The sequence below is a fragment of the Leishmania major genome, chromosome 7 (assembly GCF_000002725.2).
Source record: "Leishmania major strain Friedlin complete genome, chromosome 7".
Taxonomy (NCBI): Eukaryota; Euglenozoa; class Kinetoplastea; order Trypanosomatida; family Trypanosomatidae; genus Leishmania; species Leishmania major.
The window spans coordinates 240,001-263,877 of record NC_007248.2 but is presented as its reverse complement, the minus strand read 5'-3'; the positions used below and the strand labels follow the sequence as shown (position 1 = coordinate 263,877).

The 23,877-nt window shown below is 59.7% G+C and overlaps 4 protein-coding genes across 4 annotated transcripts; all 4 read right to left on the bottom strand.

The window, feature by feature from the left end:
* Positions 1-1,340: 1,340 nt before the first annotated feature.
* On the bottom strand, positions 1,341-6,002 carry LMJF_07_0550 (cysteine peptidase B (CPB); the record flags this gene model as incomplete). The annotated part of the gene is made up of 1 exon (XM_001680909.1): positions 1,341-6,002. One exon carries the CDS (start codon positions 6,000-6,002, stop codon positions 1,341-1,343), a length of 4,662 nt encoding a protein of 1,553 aa, XP_001680961.1.
* Positions 6,003-13,257: 7,255 nt separating this feature from the next.
* LMJF_07_0540 (conserved hypothetical protein) lies at positions 13,258-15,489 on the bottom strand (the record flags this gene model as incomplete). Its single annotated transcript, XM_001680908.1, has 1 exon — positions 13,258-15,489. The coding sequence occupies one exon, from the start codon at positions 15,487-15,489 to the stop codon at positions 13,258-13,260; it is 2,232 nt and encodes a 743-aa protein (XP_001680960.1).
* A 3,222-nt stretch (positions 15,490-18,711) lies between these two features.
* LMJF_07_0530 (adp/ATP carrier-like protein) lies at positions 18,712-19,806 on the bottom strand (the record flags this gene model as incomplete). Its single annotated transcript, XM_001680907.1, has 1 exon — positions 18,712-19,806. The coding sequence occupies one exon, from the start codon at positions 19,804-19,806 to the stop codon at positions 18,712-18,714; it is 1,095 nt and encodes a 364-aa protein (XP_001680959.1).
* A 3,264-nt stretch (positions 19,807-23,070) lies between these two features.
* Positions 23,071-23,781, bottom strand: LMJF_07_0520 (putative QA-SNARE protein; the record flags this gene model as incomplete). The annotated part of the gene is made up of 1 exon (XM_001680906.1): positions 23,071-23,781. The coding sequence occupies one exon, from the start codon at positions 23,779-23,781 to the stop codon at positions 23,071-23,073; it is 711 nt and encodes a 236-aa protein (XP_001680958.1).
* Positions 23,782-23,877: the final 96 nt, after the last annotated feature.

Sequence of the window (23,877 nt, the reverse complement as noted above, 5' to 3'; positions counted from 1 at the left end):
TTTCTCGCTGTGTATTTCTTTTTGGTTGTTGCTGCCTCTGTGGCTAAGGGAGCGGTGTCCGCTGAGGCGGCTTGGGGGGTAGCGGAAGAGAAGGAGAGGGTGATGGTTGTGGGGATGGTGGTGGTGGAGAGGAGATACCCACGGGGGGGGGAGTTGCCGCTGGTCCCTTGTTGCTGCTCTTCTTATCCCGAAAAGCCTTACACCTACGCGAACGCACCCGCAACCAGACAGATAGTCGCACTCACACACACACACACACAGAGAGAGAGAGAGAGACGCACGTGGGCCAACTCGAGTGTGTCCAGATAAGCAAGGGAACGGTGTAGAGGTTAAAACTGAGTAGACGGTGATGGTAGGAGATGAAGGCGGTCACAGTCTGCTGTTTCGCTCAACACTAGTGCATGTTTGTGTGTGTGTGTGTGTGTACGTGGATGCGCATGAAAAGTCGGCGGGTGTCAAGAGGCGGATGAATAAGGAGAGGCATGGAAACGAGAAAGGAAAGGAGAGAGAGACGCCAAGATTGGTGGCGGAGTTGGCGATGCGGACGTCGGCGAGGAGGGGGAAGAAGGCAGTCACATGCACCACATACATACCTGACATACCCTCCCCCCCCCTCAGAGACTGCAGGCAAGAGACATGGGCGACCAAAAAAGCAGCCGTCAGCGATGCAGCGGGGGGTTCCCTCACCCGTGTCGATGCCGTACCTGCCCACCATCCACGATGCGCAAAGCCGTCCGAAGGAGAGAGTGGGTCACATCGCTTTTTCGCATAGAGAGGCGACGTCGTCGTGCACGTGCCCCACCCAACCCTGCAGAGAAACAACCGAGGGTTGTCATCCCCTCCCGCCCCCTCTCCCCCCACCGTTCCCATCCTGGCATAACGGCGAAACTTATATCGCGTTACGATACGGCCTTCACCGCGCGGCGCACTGCTAGTCACGCATGCTGGTGGTCGCCCGTCTCCTGCTTTGAAACAAAAACTTCTTTCTGTGCCGGGGGGCCCCCCAACACGGTGGCGGCGTTGCATCTCGCTTCCTTCTCGTGGTTGTCTCGTGCTCCACCTTTCACTTGTATCGATGGCGGAAACAGACATCTCACCACCACGCGCGCACGCACACACACACACACAAACACACACACAGCGCAGCAGCCGAGACGACACTCCACCACACCTCACACCACCGGCTATGCGGTTTGTAAGGCACTCTCGAAGAGAAATGGAACAAAATCGATAACACGCGGCGTTCCCGCGGATTCATGCGCGCCTGTGCGGGCGTGGAGAAGCACCAAGAGCATCTGTGGCACAGTCACTGCGACACGCACGATCCATCATCGCTGCCTTTACAGGAAGAGAAGGAGAAAGAAAAGAACAGCACCGACGGCCACGAACGGGGTGGCCTGGCGGAGCACTACCACATCCACGTACAGGGGCGCCGGCGTGCTGCGCCGCTGCACCTGGCGCACCGCAAGTGCCAGTGCGCCCTCCACAGACGCCGCGGCGCCGGCACCATAATCGGTGGAAGCTGTGCCTCGCTGCTGCGACGGTCGCGCAGAGCTGTTTGATGCTGCTGTCGGCGCTCTCGAGTTTTGCAGAGATATCGGAGGCGCAGCGCTGCTTTTCGAGGCTTGCGCACGTGAGCCTGCTGCCTTGCCACGGGACTGAGTCTGTGACTGCGGCTGCGTCATCGGTGCGTGGCCCGAGCGTTTCGCGCAGCCACTCTGCGTCGGTTGGTTGCGCTGCGGCGTCTGCTGCTGCATTACGGTGGTGGCGAGGGGGCTGGACGTTGCGGCGGAGAGGAGTGGCGACAGAGGTGGCACCACTGCCTCCGCAGACGCCATGGGTCGGTTATTCAGGGTTTCGGCTGATGCCTCGATGCCGTCGTCGCCACGCTCGCCAGCATCGCTATCCTCAACCATGACGACATCCTCAACGCATGCGTGCTTCAACTCACCCTCCTCCGCCGCCTCTGGCTCGTCGCGCTCGACGTCCCATGTGTGCGACGGCGTCGGCGGCGATGGCGACAGCAGCGTCTCCTCCACCGTCAACCCCACATGTTCGCCCGAGTCCGCCGCGACTCGCTCTCTCTTGCACGCCTCTGCCATAATCACCGTCCTCTGCGGTACCTTGAGGGAATGCGTCGGAGGCAAGTGTGCGCCACTAAGGTCCGGCATCAACGGCAGTGTGGCTACCGGCGTCAGTGTGGGCTGCTGAGCAGCGCTACGCTGGCTGGATGTACGAGGCCGGATCGCTGGAACAGTGAGTTCGCCGAGCTCAGCCCGCTCCGCTGATGCAGACTCGCCCCCAGTGGCGAGTGCAGCGGCGCGGGCGGCAGCAACGACCTCTTCCGCCACGATTGATGACCATCCACGTACCTCCCTCATCGCGAGCGTGTCTCGCATCTGCCTCTCCAAGGCCACCAGCGACGACTGCCCTACCTCACACCGCTGGACACACTCCTCGTTGATGATCGCCCGCATGTCCCGCCAGTGTCCTCTCAGGCACGCCAGCGGCTCCTGCAGCGCTGCCCACCGTCGCTCCTCCGCCTCAAAGAGTCTTAGCACGCTGGTAATGGCGTCCATAAGAGGGGCAACGCGCTCGTGAAGGAGGCGCACAGCGCTGGCAGTGGCACCGACCGTGCGCATGGAGGCAGAAGGCGTACGTGAGGTGGAGCGGTAGTGCTGGCGGCAGTGAGGCTGAATTAGCGAAGCTGTGTCCGACATCGTTGCCAAGCCGTCGCCGTCGGTGGACGTCGTCGGTGTGTGCTGGTGGCTTGACGGCTCCTTACAAGAAGCAACAGCACCTGCATCGTACAACGGGGCCCATGTGCCGGCCATCGTGCGGCACAGCTGCACGGTTGCCTTCGCGATAGACAAGGCGGGCAGCACGGAGGAGTCCACGGCGTACGCGTCCGCCTCTTTGGCCTTCCCGGCGCCGTCCCACTTCGCGCCATCCTGTGAGGCTTTCACGCCCGCAGTGTGGCGGCGGTGGCGGCGCTTCTCCTTCGCCATCACCTGTGCGCCGGGCACCACCCGACGTGAGGTGCTCGGCGTGTCACTCGGGCCTCTGTGGACGTTGTCACAGATGCCGGACATCGTCGTAGCCGTCGTCGGCGCCGCGGCGGCACTGGCAGTGGTCTCTGCGATGAACGCCTCGAGCCGCTCCAGCGGGGCACACAAACGCTCGGCAAGGTAGCGGCCGTACATAGAGAACCAGCGTCGCAGCTGCTGTGCAATGCCGCCAGTGTGCGCCGCGGCGCTGCCATCGCTGTCCTCGGCGCTAGCGAGCATGGAAAAGAGAACGGAGCGAGAGCCTGCGCTTCGCCTCTCGGCATCGAAGGCTGCCGCACTCTCCGCTGAGGCAGACACCTCGCTGCCTTCGGCAGACTCTGGCACGGAAAGACCGGCGATAAGCAAGCGCGTCAGCCCGCACACGAGCACCTGCTGGGTGGCCACCATGATGTCTTGCAGGTAAGCATGATCGCCGACGCAACGGTGGCCATGAACGGCGTCCGCCTTTGAAGTGCAGCCGGTCTCTTCGAACGCCACCGTGCGCTGCTGGCCAGCAGGTGCCTCCTTCTGGGGCTTCCCCTCGCTCTCTGAGCCCCAGCAGCCTACAGCTCCGTTGCTGGCCTCGTCGGCTTCCACTGCAGCCTCGCCCGTCTCCATGAGCGCCCGCAGCAGCCTGGCGTGCCCGCACAGCGCGTCGACGCAACGGTGCACAGCCTCCACGACACTCGTCAGCATCACCGTTTCTTTGCCTACATCACAGCGCCGCAGCGTCTCGCTTATGGCGCCGCCGTCGTCGAACTCGCCCTCTTCCTTGCCCGCCTCGCCCAGCTGGCCCTTCGCCTCACGCTCAAACGCCACTGCCTGGTCAGCCACGGCATCGCGGACCGCCTCGCTCTCGGGAACGGCAGCGGTGGCAGCTTCCTGAACTGTCTTCTGGAACGGCCGCTGCCGCTTCGGCGTCGACTGCAACGAGAGCGAAGCGCTCATGCTTGCCGTGCCGCCCGCCCCTACAGCCATGGAACTCACCACACGCGAGAAAGCCGACGGGGAAGAGGATAAGGGTGCCGCCGCCGGCGTTGGAGGCGGCTTCAGCTCTGGTAGGCCGCACCATACCCGCACAGAGTCGACAGAGATGTCCTGCCACGACCACGGCTGCGCTGCCGCTTCTGCGCCGGTTATCCGTGTGCCCTCCTCAGTCGTCGTCGCAGTCGAGCCTTCACAGAACTCTGCCGCCCGCCTTCCTGAGGTTTCCGCCGAAGCGGCGGCAACTTCTTCCGCAGCCTCCGCGGTAGAGCTTGGCCAACTCTCAGCATCGCTGGTCCTCGTTGCGGTGCACAGGGCATCGTAGTCGACGGCGCTGGAGAGAGAGAGCCGCGTCGTGAAGCGTGAAAGCCCGAAGGTGAGCGGGAAGAGATGCGGTACAACGGCGCTGGCTAAGGACACGGCGGCGTTTTCGTCCATCCGAGTCGTTGCATCCGCAGCGGAGGAGGACGAGGAAGAAGCCTCCACCGTCTTGGACGCGCGCTCCCGATCGTGTCCATTCGGCTGCGGCCTCTGCTCGCCATCCGCCATCCGCGTCTCCTGGGCCTCAGGAGCTGTCGATGTTGTCGCAGTGTGTTGCACTTGCACGAGCACCATGAGGATCAGTCGCGTCGGCGTGGCGGTGGGCACCATCGGCATGTGGCGCGGCGGGTCTGTTTCGCCAGAGACGGTTGACGCCGTCGCGGAGTGCACCGAAGCGCTCGACAGCAGCGGACTCGCCGTGGCACTCGCAGCAATGCCCGGCCCCCCTTGGAGAGCGTGAACTTGGAGGCTGAGCGGCACAACGCGCTGGCAGCGGGCTTGAGGGGTGACAGCGGGCACTGCCGAGACGCTCGATGCGCCACCTTCACGGGGCTCCACCTCTGCTTGACTGGCCTGGTCCACCTCCCCGGCGATCCGTCGCAGCACCTCATCGTCCACGCTGGCCAACAACCGCAGCGCGGCGTCGTTCAGCACGCCTCGCAGCACCGTGTTGGACAGAACGCCCGTCAGCGTGAACTCGGTAAGGGCCTGATCCAGAATGCACTGCCGCTGTGCCGGTGCCACGCTCCTCACTGTGGGTGGAATATGCTGCACATCGACCTGCAGCTCCAGTCGGAGCAGGTGCAGAGAGCTCTGCGCCGATGCGGCCGCGGCCGCTGTCTTCGACGTAGGTCGTCGTAGTCGTGCCAGCGCGCAGGCCTCCGCCAGCTCGTACGGGTACAAGCACGACTGCCGATCCGCGCCCTCGTCCATAATAAGCGGGGCCGTTGCCATGGACAGGAGTGGGGGTGGCACTCCATCGACTATAGAGCTGGCCGTGCTGCTCTGGGGGCTGTGGGTGAGGCGGCGTCGGCTGCTCCCCGTCGAGGTCATCGCGAGGGAGTCATCCCTCGCAAGAGCGACAGTGGGGACCGACAGGAAGAGTGTCGGCGGGACGGCGTCGGCAATGTGTGAGGACAGGTACGCCCAAGTCGGCAGCACCGCGTCCACGCGGTCGCTGACGAGCGTGACTTCGTCGTCCATGAAAGAGGTGCTGTTTGTGGTGGCGGCAGAGTCCGTCGACAGTACGCGGTGCTGCGGCGACTGCGCAGACGACGACGAATTCGCACTCGTGGCGCGCTCCGAGGCAGCCGGGATCGGACGCCAGGACGACGACAGCGGTGACAACGCCAAGTCATTGCCGAACTCGTCTGCGCCAGCGAGCACGCGACGCCGCCTCTTTGCTGCAACTACTGTCCACGGCAGAAGCAGGCGCACATGCGCTACGAGGTCTTGCGCAGTGGTGAAGGTCCCGGCGCCAAAGGTTGCCTGCGGAGCCGGAGTCGCCACGTACGGTGGTGGCGGTGTCAGTGGTGGCGGCAGAGACGGCACAGAGCGAAACCCGCTGTCTGTTGGCAATGACAGCTGCGGCTGCGGCGGTGTGGGTGTTGTAAAAGATGACTGGCCGCTGCCTGCCACATTGTCTCGCATTGTCGACCACGGGGCTGCGCTTGCGGTCTTGGGGCCCGGCAGTGACACAACCAGGCTTGGGGATGGCGGTGCTGGTTGCAAGAGCTGCAGAAAGGCACCAAACGTCTTCACGACCACCGGCGAGCCAGGGCACCCGGTGTCGCTCTTGCCCTGCGTGCTTTCGACCGGCGTCACCGGAGCCGATACCGCAGGTGACAGGGACGTTTCAGGTGCCCGTGCTGACCCCGAGCGGCCCCCAGCACTACCCGGGGACACTGTCGTGGTGAGAGCGTGCTCATCGATGCCAGCCCCGTTCCCCGGCGCCTGAGAGGACAACGACGCTGCAACCTCGTAACGGTCCACACTAGCAGAGACGCCGGCGGAGGTGGGAAGCCCCAGCAATGACAAGGTACGACGCACAGCATCGCGCCGCAGCGCTGCCGCCTTGGCAGCTTCGCTGGGATCGCCACTACTCCCACTCCGAGTGTGTGCAAAGGGGGAGGAGGCGGGCGTGTTGCGCGGGCGGCGCACGGGGCGCGCGCCTTTCTCCATAGCGCGCCGCATAGCAGATATGGGCGACGTAGCCAAGAGCGGCGCCTCCGAGGCGTCGGCTGGGCTCGTCAGTGCCTCCTTTGCACTCGGTGAAACAGCGGAGTCGGGGAGCGGCACTTTAGCGCTTCCGACACCACGCTCACACTCGATGCACCCGCCAGGTGCGTGCAGCATGTGCGAGGCGTGAGAATTTGGAGTAGTCGCTGTGCCCCCGTCCGCTGACTCCATCAGCAGCGCCGTGTCCATCACAAGCGCGCCCGCGCTGTCGCTGTCGCAGGCGCCAGCGGTGCTGTCAGGACTCCCCCGCTTGCTCAGCGTTCCGCCAGCGCCGCTCTTCTCAAAGGAAGAGCTCAGGGAAGGATGCGAGCGCTTCTTTGAAAGTACCGACGGCGTTGCTGCCGCAGCTGCGGCCATAGCGCGGTTCTTCACGGCGGCAGCGCGGCGCGACGTCAAGGAGAGAGTCCGCAGCACAAAAATCCGGTCCTCCCCGACAGGATCGGCGCGTATCGAAAACGACGGCATCACGTCGTCGTCCCCTTCCGCTTCTGTCGTCTCCCTCCCCCTCCGCTCTCTTCTCTCGCACGGATGCACGAGTTGGGCGCGTACGCAGATGGTCGAGTGAGAGAGGGAGCAGACGATGAAGAGGCACCACAACGACCGAAAGGTATATAGACAGATACACACTTCGTGCGGCTAGAGAAAATGTATACGCCCAGATATACGTATACAAATATATATATATATATATATATATATGTGCGTATATGCGGGTGTGCGTATGTCGTGACGACGCACACACGCACACCGACGGAGAGATCACCACAACGACAGAGAACAAAGTCGAGGCCACGGTGCTCGAGTCAGCACACACACACGCACATAAACACAACAGCCAAAACGAATACGAGCACAGAGCGAAGACACGAATGGGACCGGGGAGGCAGCAGGCGGCAGGCGGCAGGCCCTTTGCGAACCTCCTCTCCACTGTTTTTTTTCTGCCGGTGGCTCGCTTGGCACTCCTCCTGCCTGCCCGTGTGCACTTGGGCTTGAAAGAGCGGGGGGCAGAGAGAGAGGGAGAGAAGAAAGGAACGAAGAAGGCAACTGCTGACGTCTGAAGATGTGTGTGTGAAGCGTCAGGGATGCAAGAAGCCGCAAGAGCAAACAGCTTCTGCGGTAGAAACAGGCGCGTGTTACCCTGCGTGTGCCTTCCTTCGAAACGAACCCGGACGCAGAGACAAGCAGCAAGGAACGCTGTCGCTCACGAAACAGCCGGAAGCACACGTACACAGAGAACGAAGGAGCGAATACAAGGAATATGTATGATGTGTGAGCGACCAATACAAAAACGAAAAGGGGGACAGAGTGCAGAACGAGAACGAGAAGCCCTTTGACGCCCCGTGCAGGAGAACCGAAAGTGAAAGGCAGACAAGCACCGCGTGATGGAGGGAGGCCCGAGATGGGGGGGGGATACGGGTGGCGATCACACTGGGGGAGAGAACGCAAGAGGCACTGCAAAGGCCCAAGAGAAACAAAATCTCGCCGTCCGTCTGCCACAGAGCCACAACAACCAAAATCAACAGAAAAAAAACACGCGAAGACGCAATCTATGGGAAAGGAGGGGGAGAGAGCTTGCAAGTACAACAAGGAGGGAGCTGGGAAGAAGAACCACACGCAGACAGGGAGGGAAGGGGATGTCACTGTCAGAGAGGCAGCGCAGCGAGACAAGGAGAGAGAAAGAGAACGAGGAGAAAGGCGCGCGCGCACGCACACAGAAGAGAAACAAAATAGAAAAAGATGGGGGAGGAGGGAGGGGAGGGGGAGGAGGCGCAACCTTTCACAAGCACGAGCACACACACACGCACACACGCACACACACACACACACACACACGCACACAACGGAAAGCCTCAGGCGTCGACACACGCGAGCACAGAAAGGAACTCGTTAAAATGAATGTGGATAAGCAACGAGAAAAGACGGAAAATAGAAGAAGACGGGGGAGGGGGAGGAGAGGAGGGCGGGGCAGCACTGAATCGGGGGGCACTCACCGAAACGATAATAAGCAACGAGAATGTCAAGAGCGAAACAGAAACGCGTGTATCCGCGTGCGCGTCAGCGCTCCGGCGAGCGTCGAAGAAAGCGGAAGCACCAGCCAACAAGGACTGTCGGGAGTGTACGCGGGGAAAGGCGAGAGAAATCAGGCCGATCAAAAAGAGGGTAGGAGAGACAAGGCACACGCCGCTAGAGGGAGAAGGGGAGGGAGGGAGGGAGGGAAGGCAGAAGAGGTGTTCCAGAGACACGTACAGGTGGACAAATGAACGAGAAAGAACGCGAAACAACAAACAAAAAGAGATGGAGAGAGCGAGGGATCGCCCAAGTCGATAACAGCAATCACCTGGTGTGTGTGTGTGTGTGTGTGTGCCTTATTTTCTGTATTCGCCTCGCGAAGGCGATTGCTGAAAAGGCGAACAGCGTACGAGCAGCAGAGAGAGAGAGAACGCGACAACGGAGGGCAGACACACGAGAGGGCTGGGGAGGGAGGGAAGGGGGAAGAAAAGATGAGAGGCAGGGAAAAAAAAGAGGAGGTAACCGAATGGAGCACGAGTAACGACAGGAATCAGAGAAAGAGACGAGAGCACCACGACAGCGCCCACACAGCAGAAGCAAGCGTACGAGGCGAAAGAAAACCAAATGCGAAGAAGGCGAAAAGGGGGCGACGGCGACACACAAAAGAGGAGGGAAGACACGTCCGCACACACACGCGGAGAGGAAGAGAGACACAACGTGAGAACGACAGCTACCAGCCAGAAAGTAATACCGTTGTTTACATATATATATATATATATTCGTAGATATCCTCCTGATGGTTCCAACTCTGTCAATTGTTTTGTCGTTATTGATGTACTCTTCTGCCCCTTGGCAAGAGAAACACAAACGCAGAAAGACCACAAAACCAAAGGCAACTCCTCTGGGCGCGAAGACAAAAAGGGGGTGGTGAGTGGTAGCAGGCCTTTTCCCTCTTCGAGTGCGTGTGTAAGCGAACGGCACACGTGGCCGACACGCACGCAGCCAGAGAGCACAAAAGAATAAAATAAAGTACGCTGACAGAGAGAGAGAGAATAAGCAGATAGAAAGAGATGCGTGCAAGGCCTCGGTACGCGAAACGATTGCGGACCCTTCCTTGTTTGTTTCGACGTCCTCCCACCACTACCACTCTCTCCTCCTCTTCCTCCTCCTCGTAGCGGCGAAGCTGTTCCCTTCACCAACCTCTTGTCTGCCTTTGCCTCTGTATGTATTGGTGGGTCTCTGTGCGAACGAGCACGTAAACGTGTCCCCACCTCCCTCCCTTCGCACCGCTGCAAGGAGAGCTATAGCAGGGAAAACGCCGCGCACGCAGACGCGAGAGCGCACGTGCGACCTCGCCCTCCACCACGCCAACCAGCACAGCAGTATATTCGATGTACTGCGAGACGGACAAGAGCAAAAAGTGGAAGCAGGAGGGAAAGCGTAGATGGAGAGAACGATAAGGGGGGGGGGTGTAGGGGGGGTAGGGGGTGGTGGTGGTGTGTAGGGGGTGGGTGGTGGTGTGTAGGGGGTGGTGTGTAGGGGGTGGTGTGTAGGGGGTGGTGGTGGTGTGTAGGGGGTGGTGTGTAGGGGGTGGTGTGTAGGGGGTGGTGTGTAGGGGGTGGTGTGTAGGGGGTGGTGGTGTGTAGGGGGTGGGTGGTGGTGTGTAGGGGGTGGTGTGTAGGGGGTGGTGTGTAGGGGGTGGTGGTGGTGGTGTGTAGGGGGTGGTGGTGCCTATTTCAAAATAGACGTGTGAGAGAACAACAGTGTCCCCGTTCTCTCTCCCTCTCCACCACAGAAGGGCGCAACGACCAGATAACGAAAAAAAAGGAAGAAGAAGCGAAGGAACAGCAGGAGCACACACACACACACACACACAGAGAGAGAGAGAGAGAGGGGGGGAGAGGCACAAGAGGCACTTTACAAGGGAATGCGAGAGGAAAGACAGAAGTGAATGATGATGGTTGGCGATAGTTACCACGAAGAAAAAGGGGGTGGGGAAGACGACGGCAAAGGGATTTATAAATATATAAAAGCGGAAAAAATATGTAAGAAGCGATCTTTTTCACGTCAATGATACCGTTGACACAGACGCCGTATATGTATTATATATATATATATATATACGTGTATGTGTGTGTGTGTGTGTGTGTGTAGATCTGGATGGCTTCCTATCGTCTCCTTTCCTGATGTCGTTGCCTTCGAATCGTCTAGTGGAGAAGGGCGGCAGAAAAGGGAGGAGCGGCAGACAGACAGATAGAGCGAGCTCAGTCACGCTGTACCTCTCCCTTGCTCCTCGGTCTCGCTCTTCTCTGCGAACCGTGTTTGCACGCTTCTTGTCCTCCTCGCGTACTTGCGTTGATTGCGTGAGGTTCGTGTGTGTGTGTGTGTGTGTGTGTGTGTGTGGGGGGGGGGGGGGGGTTCCTCGATGGCGCGACACATGCAAGCCCCCCACACAGACAGACGTCCTTTCTCGAGCACACAAACTCACGAGCACGAGAGACCTTTCCTGTCTTCGTGTGTATGCGTGTGCCTGAGTGTGTGTAGCTGCCCGCCTCTCGCGAAATGTACACGACGATGATACATAGACGGAGAGTGATCGAAGCAGATAAGCAACTCCACAGTAGTTGCACAATACCTACGTTAACGTGTGTGTATGCGTGCCTGCGTCAACACGCGAACCGCGCGGCTGGTCAATGGCACGCAAGAAAGAAAGTGACGCACACGCACAGCGAGCAAAGCAGGCTGCAGCGTACACGAGGATGCCGTTTCAAACACCTCCGTACACACACACGCCCGCACCGTACGTGCAGGGCGTGTGCTGCTTATAGTACAACAAACAAAAAAATCGAGCACGCGTGGGCAGCAGTGCGCACGAGCGTGTCTAGATAGACGGAAGGCGTCGTGGAGATAGGGGGTAGGTACTTGGTTTGGCAAGTATGGAGGCCAGGTAGGTAGGTGGAGTGGGTGGGCGTGACCTGAAGAAAGAGACGAAAAGAAGGAGGAGGAGGTGTCGGAGCTGGCGGAACGGGAGAGAAGCGAGTCGTTTGCCCAACGTATCCATTCTAGCACGAGCAGGTCAACACATAGACGCATGCAACGACGGATCCTTCATCTATGCTGTGCCACGACTGTCACGGACATCGGGCCCATCAGCACCATTTACTGTCGTTGGCCCCATGGCAGTTTCAGTGCGTACAGCGCCGGCAGGGTCTGTGGGTACCTTTGATAGCATCGAAACGCACAGGTGCAGCAGAACCGAAACAAAAAAAAAAAAACAACAGCAGCAGCAGGTGGGTGCGCATGCTTGTTGAATCGCGGGCGGGATTCGTATGGGGCCTGCCAAGGCGTGGTCATGACCGCAAGTGTCCATGCACAGCGCCAGCTCAGACCTGTCAGCAGACACGAAGAGTCGGCAGCAGCACAAGGTTGAGGGGAGGAGAAGCGACGAGCGGATGGCAGAGGCATTCGTCGTCGCTGCCGTTCCAGTCAGACCCCCTCTGCGCGCCATCTATGTATGTACGTGTGGATCGAGATTTGGGGGGGGGGGATGAGAGGGGGGAGGGGGGAGGATGTCTATGTGCTCGTGTACCGGGGATGACGATACTCCCGGTGGTTCTTGTGGCTTCTTCTCCAAGAGCTAAAAGGGGGAGGGGGGGGTGCTTGTGCGTTGGAACGCGTCTGTGAGAAAAACACGAGAAGACGCACGTTCTCTGCTTGCCTCTGATTCGTACTTTGGTGAGTCTCCGTGTGCCACGGCGAACACAACAACAAACGAAAGAAAAGAGAGAAGGCGGGGCGAGAGAGGAAAGAGGGGCGCCGTAACGGCACGTCGGTCGGAGGCACAAGATGCAAGGAAGAGGCGTCGGAGAGAGCGGCGGACTTGTGCTAACACAAAATGACGAGGAAATCGCTCTTGTGGAAGGAGGGAAAGGAGGCGGGGGCCAACGACTGGTGTACACGCTCATTGATTTTGGCCACGCCTTTGCTGTCCGTCCCAATGCCCTCCTTCCGTCCCATGTGCCCGAAAACCATAGTGCACGTGACGAACTACACGGAAGCTAAGAGGGGGAGAGGGAGAGAGAGAGACACAATACCAAGGAGTGCGCACCAGCCGATCAAAAGCCTATGCCTATCCACGCCCCGCGCCTGCAGCCGCATGAGCTTGCGGCGGTGTGTGCAGTTGTATATCTGGGGTGTACACAGCAAGCGCATCGATTTTTCAGATCCAGCAATGCACGGCAGGTAACACAGGTAGCGAAAAGCAAAGAAAGAGGGAGCGATCCGCGCATGACAAGCAGGAAGGACCTGCACGCGATTCGTGTATACTCTTGTGTGTGTGTGTGTGTGTGCGCGCGCGCACGCATCTGCTCGGCGAAGACACAAAACAGAAGAGCGCTAGAAATGAGCAAACCAGGAGCACAGAGGAAGAACCGAAACTGCGAGCACACGCACATGCACACACACACACACACACAAAAGAAAGAGGAGGAGGAGACGTCACCACCAAAGCAGTACGGTACACATCTACGGGGAAAAAACAGGGACACGCCGCACCGTAACAGCTCACGCACACGCACCCCCGTGTTGCAGAGCCGCCCATCTCACAGGAGCATGTTCTACAGCGCTCCTCATTCCGCTCTTCATGCTGGCCTGCCTGTCACGCCGTCAAGGTGCGGTTGCGCTCCACCACACCCATCATGGCACCCACCCACGCCTGCCGGTCGTCCTCGCATAAAAAGGACACCGCCACCGGTCGGGATGCGAAGACGAAGACGGCACACATGTCGTTTGCCACAGGATGGCCTCCGTGATCGACCACCGCTGCACCACCGTCGACGCGGGAATCGCTGCCGCAACTGTTGCCCTCGCACTTGGCACGACGGAACAGCGCCATGTGCGCCGCCGCGATGCCGTGTCCGGCGCCAACGTAGACGGCCTCCAGGTGAACGAGGTTCAGCGCCGTTTCGTACGGCACCGCCTGCTGGGCAAGGGAGAGCCCGGTCGGCAGCGGCGCCCCGTGCTTCATCCGCTTTGCGCGCGGCAGTCGATCGTGTTGGTGCGCCTCCGCCGGCGTCGCCCACGTGAAGTGCGGCATGAGGACCTCGCTGCCACGGTACGTGTCCATGCAGTCGAGAATTTGAAAGAGGCGTAGGTGTGGTCGGCGACGGTTGTGGATGTGCTTGACAGCGAGAGTGCCGCGAGAGCGCAGGAGCGGCATGAGCTCTTTGAGAGGTCGCTTGATAATGCCGCTTGACGGCTGAGATGCCGCGAGTTTCGCTCGACCTGCACCGCTGCCAGCATCTCTACGTCCGTCGCATCTGCCCGTCTCGCCACCGTGGTCACCGCCTTCGCCCGAGCTGCTGCTGCTGCTGCCGCCCACGTGCCCGTTTCGCATGCGCACATGACGCCCGCGAGTGTGCAGGGATGCATCTTGCAGCCCATAGCGGTTGTGGCGTCCACGGCTGTTCGTGTCACCTTGGCGGTGATTGAGCTGAGGCGACGACGAGGGTTCCGCCGACGCCGCAACAAACCCGTTCGGCGCCGAAAAAGGATGGCGCTGTGATACCCCAAAGACCTCATGCGGTTGAAAAGACGACGGCTGGTGGTGTTGCACTGTTGCACACGACGGCGCTGCTCCCGCGGAGTCGACAGCGCGGTGCAGATGTCGATATGGCGGCGATGGCGTGGCCGCCTGCACCAAAGAGGAGACCGCCTCGGTGTTTTCGTTATCCAAGTCGTACGGCAGCGCATCAGAACCAACGGAGGCCGGGCCAGCAGGACTGACGCGAGCGCGAGCTTCCTCGTGAGCGCGCGATGCAGACGCCGTGCTAGAGGCTGCAGGTGATACAGACAACGCAACTGATGGCCTGAGATGGCCCAGCGCGGAGGGCCCGTCGCCCGCGGTGGTGATGTCGTCGTTGCAAAACGCTGGCAGCCGAGCTGTGATGATCTGGACTGGGTGCGTGCCGCCGCCGCTGAAGGCGAGCTGCGCATTCGGTGCGCGGTAGGTCGGTTCCGTGTCGGAGGTTGCGCTGCTGTTCACTAGCCGATTTTGAGCGTCGGACGTGGTGGAGCGCTGCTGCTGCGGTGTGTAACTGTCGTGTCGCTCCCGCTGCGGCGGCGGCGGCGGCGGCACTGGTGCGACGCTCGCAATGACGTTCTCCGTCGGGTCTTCGACCAGGAAAGACGACGTCTCCATCCCTGCCTCCCGCCGCGCCTGCCGCACTGTACGGTAGAGGTCGATGTAAAAGCACTGCACCAGTCCGGCCACGTCCTCAGCACTCAGCGACTCTACACCACGCTCCATCTCTCCCGCCTCCCTGGCGTAGTAGTTCTTGAGGTAGCGTGCGATGCGGCGGACATTGGCTGCGTGCTCGTGGGCGTTGTGGCAGCTGACAAATTCAACTGGCTCGACATGGTGCAGGACACGCTCAGCAGAAACGGTCGGCGGCGCTGTTGTCGAGGTGGCGCATGGAGGCGACGGTGCCAGCGGTGGGCGTTGCAGCGGCTGGCGCCACGACTGCGAGCTCTGATCCTCCCTCACCTCTTCGTAGGCGGCGTCGCGGCGCGCTGCGGGGGCCTTGGGAGGAGAATGGGGCGCCGACAGCACTGACGGAACTGGACGCGACGCAGAGGCGCTGTTCACATAAGAGGCTCGCACCGAGTCCTCCTCCCACACATGCTTGTCTCTCCGCCCGCGCAGCTCATACGGTGACGGCGATGCTGCTGTCGCAGCATCTGTGGAGGCTGTGGCAGCGCCACGATGGGTGTCCTCACCGCTGCTGTCTCCCCACCCCCACAGTAGCGACGACGGCGAGGGCCCGCGACGAGAGACGGGTGGTGGCGGTGCGGACGAGTGCCGCCACCTACGTGGGACTGGCGTCGTCATTCTCGCCGCGGTAGCCACGCGACCGTACGGCGGCGTGGCCGAAAAAGATGAGGCGCGGGACCGCTCCCACCTTGGCACGGACGGCGGTGCCGACGCTGCCAGCACGCCGCCCGCCGCTCCACCGGTGTATGTGTACGACTTTCGGCGGGTGGACCAGGAGGGCGGCGCGGCAGAGTCCCTCCCGTAGCGGAACATTGTGCCGGATGAGGTTACCGCAGGAGCAGCCGACGCAGCGCCTCTCGAAGTGTTGCTGTCGTTGAGAGAAGAAGGCAGGTAACTCGGATCCGCTCTGCTGCCACTCGCAGAGGCGGCTTCGCGGATGTACAGCGAGTGGTCGATGCTGGTCAACGTCGCCGAAGCCCGCGAGCGCTGGAGAAGCGGCGTGTCGTTCAGAATGCCGTCGTTTCGCGAGTCGCTCGCGCTGTGTGCAGAAGGTTTGCTGTTGCCAAGGTGGCGGATCGAATAGTACGTATCGCCTGCGCCAAGGTTTGTGCGTCTGCCCTCGCCTACGCTGTCTCGTCGAAAGCTTCCGCGGGCGCCGAGCAGCAGTGCATGATTGCCTCGGTTGCTCAGCGTGGATATGCTCGAGGGAGAACCGCGTTCCGCAGTAGACGGGCCGCGTAAAGCTGGGCAGCTCGCGTCAACTGCTTCCTGTGGCGGCGCTCTGCGTGTGGGGCGGCCGGACCGATTGACGAAGTCCTGCAAGTAGGCGATGGAGTCCGACACAGACGCATCCGCTGCGACGGACATGATGCGGAGAGCGGTGCAGCACAGCACAGCACACGGCACCTTCGGTGAATCTAATGGATGCAAAAGCGTACGTGTGTGTTTCACCGCCGTACAAGTCTATGTGCGTGTGCGTGTGCGTATGGTGTGTGTCCGGATGGACAACGAAACGTGGCGGCAGCCCCCGCGGTGGTGCGCTCTCACCCGCTCACAGAAACGTGTAGGAGTGCGGGGAGAGCGGCTTTTGGGGTTATGCTGCAACACGACGACCACAACGCACAGCGATGTACGAGCGATAGAGGGGGCGAGGAAGATGGGTTCGCAGGGAGTGGGGGGGGGGGGGGGGGCGAAGTAGAGCAGTGAAGAGTCAGCATTGCAGGAAAGCAAAAGCATGACAACAACATGAATGAGGACACGGTGCGAGCTGCGCCCTGTCGCGGGGGTCATCTGCGATGCACCGCCACGCAACTGCGTGTGTGCGCCGCTGGAAACACAGATCCTTTCGCGATACGTGCAAGTGCGAGCGTTCCAGCTCGACCTTTGGCGTCAAATACACCATCGTCACCCTGCGTGCCATCACACACACACACACACACATGCGGTTTGAACACACATACACACACAAAGACGCGCTGTACAATAAGCGATACTTGATGAGAGAGCTGGTGGAGGTGAAGGCATGCAGATTACTATGCAGGAACACCGCCCATCACCATGGCCAAGGTGGCCTCGTACATTTCCCCCGAGTTTTCTACCGTTGTTGTGTGTTCTTCATGGTCCTCTGGCGTTGTTTGCGCTTAAAAAAAGACCCGGGTGACGTTGAGGAGGGGGGGTGGACGCTTCCGCGCGTGGCATCTCAGGGGTCAGCGCCCCCACTGTGTGAGGAAGTCAGGCAGTCCCCTCCCTCTATGCGCTGCCGAATGCCGAACCACCTCTGGTGGCGACAGGGCCAAGCACCTACAACGTGGGGAAGGTCAGAGCGATGTGCCGCTGCTGATGCCGGCGGTCAGGTCGTGGATGGCGCTGCATGGTGAAGCGAGCTGCGGCAGTGAACGCGTCGGTGCCCCTCATGTGATGGGCAAAGTGCCAGCGCGACATCAGCGTATCCCACACGCACACGGCCCTCACGCAGCCTACAGAGGTGTGGAGAGCCTGCGTGCTGCTCTGAGAGGAACGCGCTACGTTTCGAGCGGCATAATGGGCGTGGCTGCGAAGCGCCCCACAAAGTGGGGGTGGGTCCAGTATGAGGCAGGGGCATTGCTCTCCGACGATTAGGTCGGCGCATTGCCCGAACTTGCGCCGCCCGCTGCTCCACACCGCAGGATGCGGGGCCTGTGAGAGGGATGGAATAGGGGGAGTGGGGGGAAGTCATGTAGCGTTGGACTCATGTTCTACGGCAGCATGAACAGGTCGAAGAAAAGAAGTTCAACAGGAGAGAAGACACGCGAAGCAGAAGCGGCAGTGAGAGGGTGTAGGCGTGTGGGGGTGACAACGTGCGTATGTAAAAAGAACGTGTTTGTGTGTGAGTGTGTGTACACGTGTGTGTAGACGTGTGTGTATGTGTGTGTGTGTGTGTGTGTATGTGTGTGTGTGTGTGTGTGTGTGTCTGTGCGTGCGTGCGTGTGTACGCGTGCGTCATCGAGCCTATCTCTACATCCACGTCGGTGATGGTGGAGAAGTGCGAGAATCCGTACGCACACAAACGCGCGCGCTCACAGCGACGCGTTCCAATCACAGCCACAACACTTTCTCTCTCTCGCTAATCTCTCCCGAAGCGCACGCACGCACGCACGCACGCCAGCGAGAAGCGCTGTCTAGCAAGCCATCCAAATCTTTCCTGCACACCTCCCATTCACCACCTGCAGCCATCGTCGCCAACGCCGTGGGCATTATCATCTGTCAAGCCTCTCGAGCCACAACCCAAGAAGAAAAGAGAAGGGAGTGAGTGGAGAGATGAACAAGAATCCAAGGAAAGAGGGGACGGACGGACAGACGGAGGAGGAGGGGGCGCATACACGCGAAAAGGGAAAACAGAAAACGAGTAATGTGAACAAAGCCAAACAAAAATATGGTCAGAAGAGGCGAAGAAACGACACGCCTCGCATCAACGCAGACGTGTCCGTGCGTCCGTGTGCCATGGAGTAAAACTGTGGAGCAACGAGCGACAATAGCAACAAAAAACAACAAAAGAGCGAGAAGGAGAGGTGCTCTCACAGCCCCCCCCCCCCTCCTCCTCCCTCAGAACAGTTTTTATCTCTGAACGATGGCGTTTGGGTGCGTGCGCATGCCCCGCCACCACACACCATCGCGGAAGCCAACGAAGGAGGGAGAAAAGGAAGTGAGTTGAGTGCCCCCATACTACCTCTTCTTCCCCCTCGCCCGCCGCCCCCCTCCGCCCCTCCCACACAAACACACATCAACATACCGCGTGTGTTTTCTCACACAGGGATGCACGCATGTACACACACAAGGCCTAGAGAGAAAAACGGGATGCATCTAGTACGGCAGCCCCGCCAAGACAAGCCCTGTCGCCGCTATCATCTTCGTCAGGGTAACGGTCCCGCCGCGAAAGAAGCCGCGGATACCCTCTTTTTGCGCGATGCGGGCCACACACTTCATGGCGGATGAGTACCGCAGCCGGTCCTCCATAACGGCGACCATCATGCGATGGCGCACTAAGTCCACCGGATGAAGGCACAGGGTGGTCGTGCCGGATACCGCCAAGCCACACACGGTTTGTATGATCGCCGGGGTCCAACCGCTGCCCTCCTCATCTGGTGGTACGTACGGAGCGACGACGTTCAGCAGAACACTCTGCACAGACTGGTAGACAACGCTGCCGAAGATAAAGAGAGTGAGGCCGCGATAGAGGAAGTGGGGGCATTCGCTCACCACGGGATGGGCGTAGAAGGCAAAGCTATTTCGGAACTGGTACGGGGCGCCGACGCGGGACTTGACATCGACGGCGAGACGGAACCGCGCGTACTCCAGGGGGTAGCTCACCGCAGTGGCCGCTAGTGCACCCCCGAGAAGGGCGGCGTAGCTGGCCACCGTGTAGCCCGCTACGGAATGCACCACACAGGAGTTGAAGATGAACGATTGTGTTGGGTACGCAACAAATATCTGCGCGAGCAGTATAGGCAGAAGCGAGACCACCTGGATGAGGTTGCCGCGCCAGAAGCTCCGTGCGCCCTCCATATGCTTGAGGTAGCGCACACAGGACCACACGGTCTTGAACTCGCACTGAAGGACACCTGCGCGTTGGAGCTCCTTTTGGCACTGCATTACGTACTTCACGCGCTCGAGCGGGGCGAGCACAGTGCGGCTGATGGCTCGCATGAGCCAGAGTCGCTGGATATACTCCACAGAGATGAGCGTTGAGCCATCGTCTTCATAGAGGCGCCGCTGGTCGCCGTGCTGCGATGCCGGCTCGCGCGACAGTGACGAATATGATCCGGCGTGATCAGTCTCCGAAGTCCCGCCATGAGACGAGGAGGATGACACGGAAGACCTCTCCCCGGCCCTGTACGCAGAGCCGCCGCCGCCGCTACCACTACTGCTGCCCTGGGCGGCGACGCTAGTGGTTGGCATGGCTAGACAATGAGAAGGGTGCAGAAAAAAAAACGAAAGACGCTCTCGCTCTCCTTCCTCTGGACTAGTGTGTGCGTGTGTGCGGGGGGGGGGGGGAGGGGGGTGTAGGGGGAGGGGGGCACGCTTGTGAGGTCTCACGAAGCACACGCACACGCAGGTGGACAGAGACAGAGAGAGCGCGCTACACTAGAAGCCAGCAACTCGCGCCGGAGTGCTAACAAACCAAGCGCAGCGCAGTCGTACCTCTCACAGACACGCCCGTGAAATCAAAAGAAAAACGAAAAGGAAACACACACAACTACACGCCAGTTACGCACTGTCGGAAGGACGAGCACACCGCCAATGCGATGGGCCTGCGACTTGATCACTTGAAAGACCACGCTGACAAAGGCAGCAGCCTTCGCGGATGCACGCACTCGCGTGGACAACGTCGAGGACGCGTGCGCACGTATATATCTGTCAGAGAGGTCGCGCTGGTGCGTGATCATCGACTGTAGGAGAGAGAAAAAGAGAGGGGCAGAGAAAAAACGCGGCAGACCGGTATCCCAACACTCAGCACATCCAAAGCCTCAGACGCAAGCGCCTCCCCCCTCCCCTTGCCTCCCCCCCCCTACACACACACCTCCTCCTCCTCCAAAAAAAGTGCGAGAGGCACACACACACACACACGCACGCGCACAGCGTATCCCCCCTTTTTTTTCACGCCGCTAAGGGAACGAGCGAGTGACGAAACGAGAACGAGCAACACGAGTAAGAAGAACAAGGAGGGGGGATACAATAACGCACAACGCGGATGGGGTGTGGGGTAGCAAACAAGCAGAGGGAGGAAAAGAGAGAGAACCAGCGCGTGTGTGATGTGCGGGTGTGTGTGTGTGTGCACGAGGATCCAGCTTAGATGTACCTTGAGGAAGAGGAGAAAGGGAAAGGAGAAAGGAGAGATAAGAATAGGCCGAGGCGGCAACGTCCATGCCCACGCCGATGCGGCTGCGCGTACGCGTACGACCGTCTGTGTTTGTGTGTGTCTGTGGTGTATGTGTGTGAGCGAAAGGAAAGAAGTGAAAGGGAGGGGGAGAGAGCCTTGAGCGATGCGAGAAAAGAGAGGGTCTGGCCTTCGGCTTGTGATGTTTCTGTGCGTGGGTGGGTGTGGAGGGAGGGAGGAAGAGAAATCTTTGTGTGCGTGTGTGCGTGGGTGCTTGTGGTTGTGAAGAAGTGCCTCCAATGACGTAAAATATAACGGAGAAACACTAAAGGAAACCAAAACGATGGTATGCGTACTGGTACAAGGAGAAGACGTGAGAGAAAGAGGGGTGTGTGAAGGGCGTGGAGTAGAGTGGAGAGGAGAGGAGAGGAGGGAAGGGAAGGGACGGTTGTGGAGGTACACTACCTGGGGCGATGGACGCGCAAAGCGCTTTCGAAAAAAAAAAATAAGAAAAAAACGCAAAAAAAAAAACAACACAAAGCGAGAACAGAGAGGATGCAGACGGACAGTCGGCCAACGACGCGCAGGGGAAGGACGCGTGTGTGTGCGGGTGTGTTCAGCACGCATCCCGACGCCAACCAGGAAGGAGGAAACGTGTGCGCTGCAGTGCGTCCAAATGATGCCAGAAAGCGACGTGAGAGGAGGGACGCGAAGAAAAAAAGAGCGAGAGGAGCGGTATTTTGTGCGTTGGTCGGTATGTGGAGGAATGGCGCACACACACACACACATATATATACATATATATATATATATATATGCACCTATATTTATAGCCTTTTTTTTTCTGCATAATAGACGACGGCCCCTGCAAGGCAAGGCGAAGGGGCCAGGGAGAGAGAGAGTCGAGTGACAACGTATTGTCAGCGATGCGACCCCGCGTCCACTTGCGTTCGCTCTCTCCCTGCATCGTTCTCCTCTCCCCTTGATCAGAGACGCCTCACTGCACACCACGTCGAGTAGGCACTAAGACCGTCCTGTCCTGAAGCTCTCCCTCTTACCTCCCGCCGCGATCAAGCAGATTGACGCGCCACTTGCATCGCGGCACGCGAGTACAGCAGTGAAATGTCGAAGATACAGAGACTAAGCGAAAGAGAGAGCGATCTCTCTATGTAAACACGACCTGGCACACGTCACGCGACACACACACGTGCATCCCAGAGGCACTGGCATCTACCTTTACCTGAGTCCACCTGAGACGGTCCTGTAGCACAGCGGATGGGCGAAAACGACAGGGGTGACTTGAGGCCGGCGCGTGCTCAAGGGCTCTCGTCCCTCTTATTGCAGCCATTAGCCCAGGCTTGTGCCTTTGCGTATGCGTCTATGTACATGTAGCAGCCACGGGCCAACCCTTCGTCATACTTGGGCTCGATCCTAGTTTTTATTCTTCAGCCCGCAAGCGTGGACTACAAAACATGCACACACACACACACACACACACACACACAGACACAGACAGACACAGACACAGACACAAGAGGCATCCGTGTCAGCTACACACATACATCCACATGCATAAGAACATCCGTGCACACACACACGCGCATGCCCTCCCCATCTACATCTTCGCTGTATCTCTGAGAAGCCGCAAGGCCAGCGATGAGGAGGACAGATATCAGCAAAGGCATGTATACATGTGCGTGCATGTGCATGTGGGCGTGCAAGCAGCGAGACAAAACACAGTGAAAAAAATCTCTGCGATGAGACGAAGTCGCCAAGAGGGAGAGGAGGGGCACTCCAGACATCGAGCCACCCAACGAAGACGGAGGAGCAGCGCGGACTCGCACACCTGAAAGGAAACGCAACACCACAGAATTAGGGAGAGAAGAGCGAGAAGCAGTAGAGGGTGGCGGGGCTCAGAGCAGTCTTACCCCTCCCTCACCTCTCCCATTCCAAAACAAGTAGCAACAGCAACGAGGAGGCCCAACGCATAAATCGATAAGGTAAGCACTATGGGGGGGGGAAGAAAAAAAAGCAGCAAGGCGAAGAGTGGAGGTGGGCGGCGTGGCGCGAAAGACACACTATGGAAACAGTTGGCGTGCATGTGCATGGGTACGCACACGCAATGCAACCTCGAGACAGAGATAAAAAGAGGGGTGGTCGGCAAGTGCACACGGAGTGCCGCAAGAGCGGCAGGTGCTGCCGGATACAACTCACACACCTCTTTTCCCCTCTTCCGCCCTTTCGGTCTTGCATCCCATCCCGCTTCACGCAGAGGTCATCCCGCTGGATGCGCCCCTCCCCTGTCGCCGTACGGAGGAGTCCACACCGAAAGAGCCTCTCTCTCGTTATTGCTTAGACCGCACGCGTTTTGTATAGATGGAGACAAAGACCAGCACCAGCAGCGCCACGATGCACAGCCCAAATAACGAGAGAAAGCACTTGTCGCGTGCCAGCTGGCGGTAGAACCAGCGCAAGTCACGTGAGGCGTGGTCGATCTGGCCCTGCAAGTTCTGCAGCTCCTCGTCGATGTGGTACATGCGCTCCGTCTGCTTCTGAAGCTCCACTAGCGTTGTCTTGCCCGCCTCCTCCGTCACATTCTGCAACCGCTCTGTACGCTGGAGGGACTGAAGCGCGTCCTTCTGCACGTTGATGGCCGCATTCAGCACCTGGTTCGAGTCTGTGAACCCTGTGCCGTCTGCCCTGCCACGGCCCATCATCTCCTCCTCGCGCTGCTCCTGGTACGTCTTCGGTCGCGCAGACGCCGAGTGACGGGGATAAATCTGGCTCTTCATCTCCGCATCGTAGTTGCGGATGGTCTGGTCGCGATCCTTGCAGATGCCCTCATGAGCCTGCCGCGCATCAAGGTCCAGGGTACGACGGGTCTCGGCACGCAGGGCGGCCAGCTTCTGCCGCGCCTCTCGCATCAGCGGGCGCGCCTCCATCTCTACTTTTTTCTTCGCGGGAAGCGTATCGGTGACGATCACCATCTCGACTTTCAGCCTGAGCGCGGCGAGGGTGGCGTCGAGATCGTCCAGCGCTATTTCGAACGAGTCCATTTTCGGCTCTACTCCCCGCCCCCGATCGCACACGCACAGGCAGAAACCCACGCACAAAAACGTGTGTGTGCGGAGATGTCCGTATGGACAAGAGAG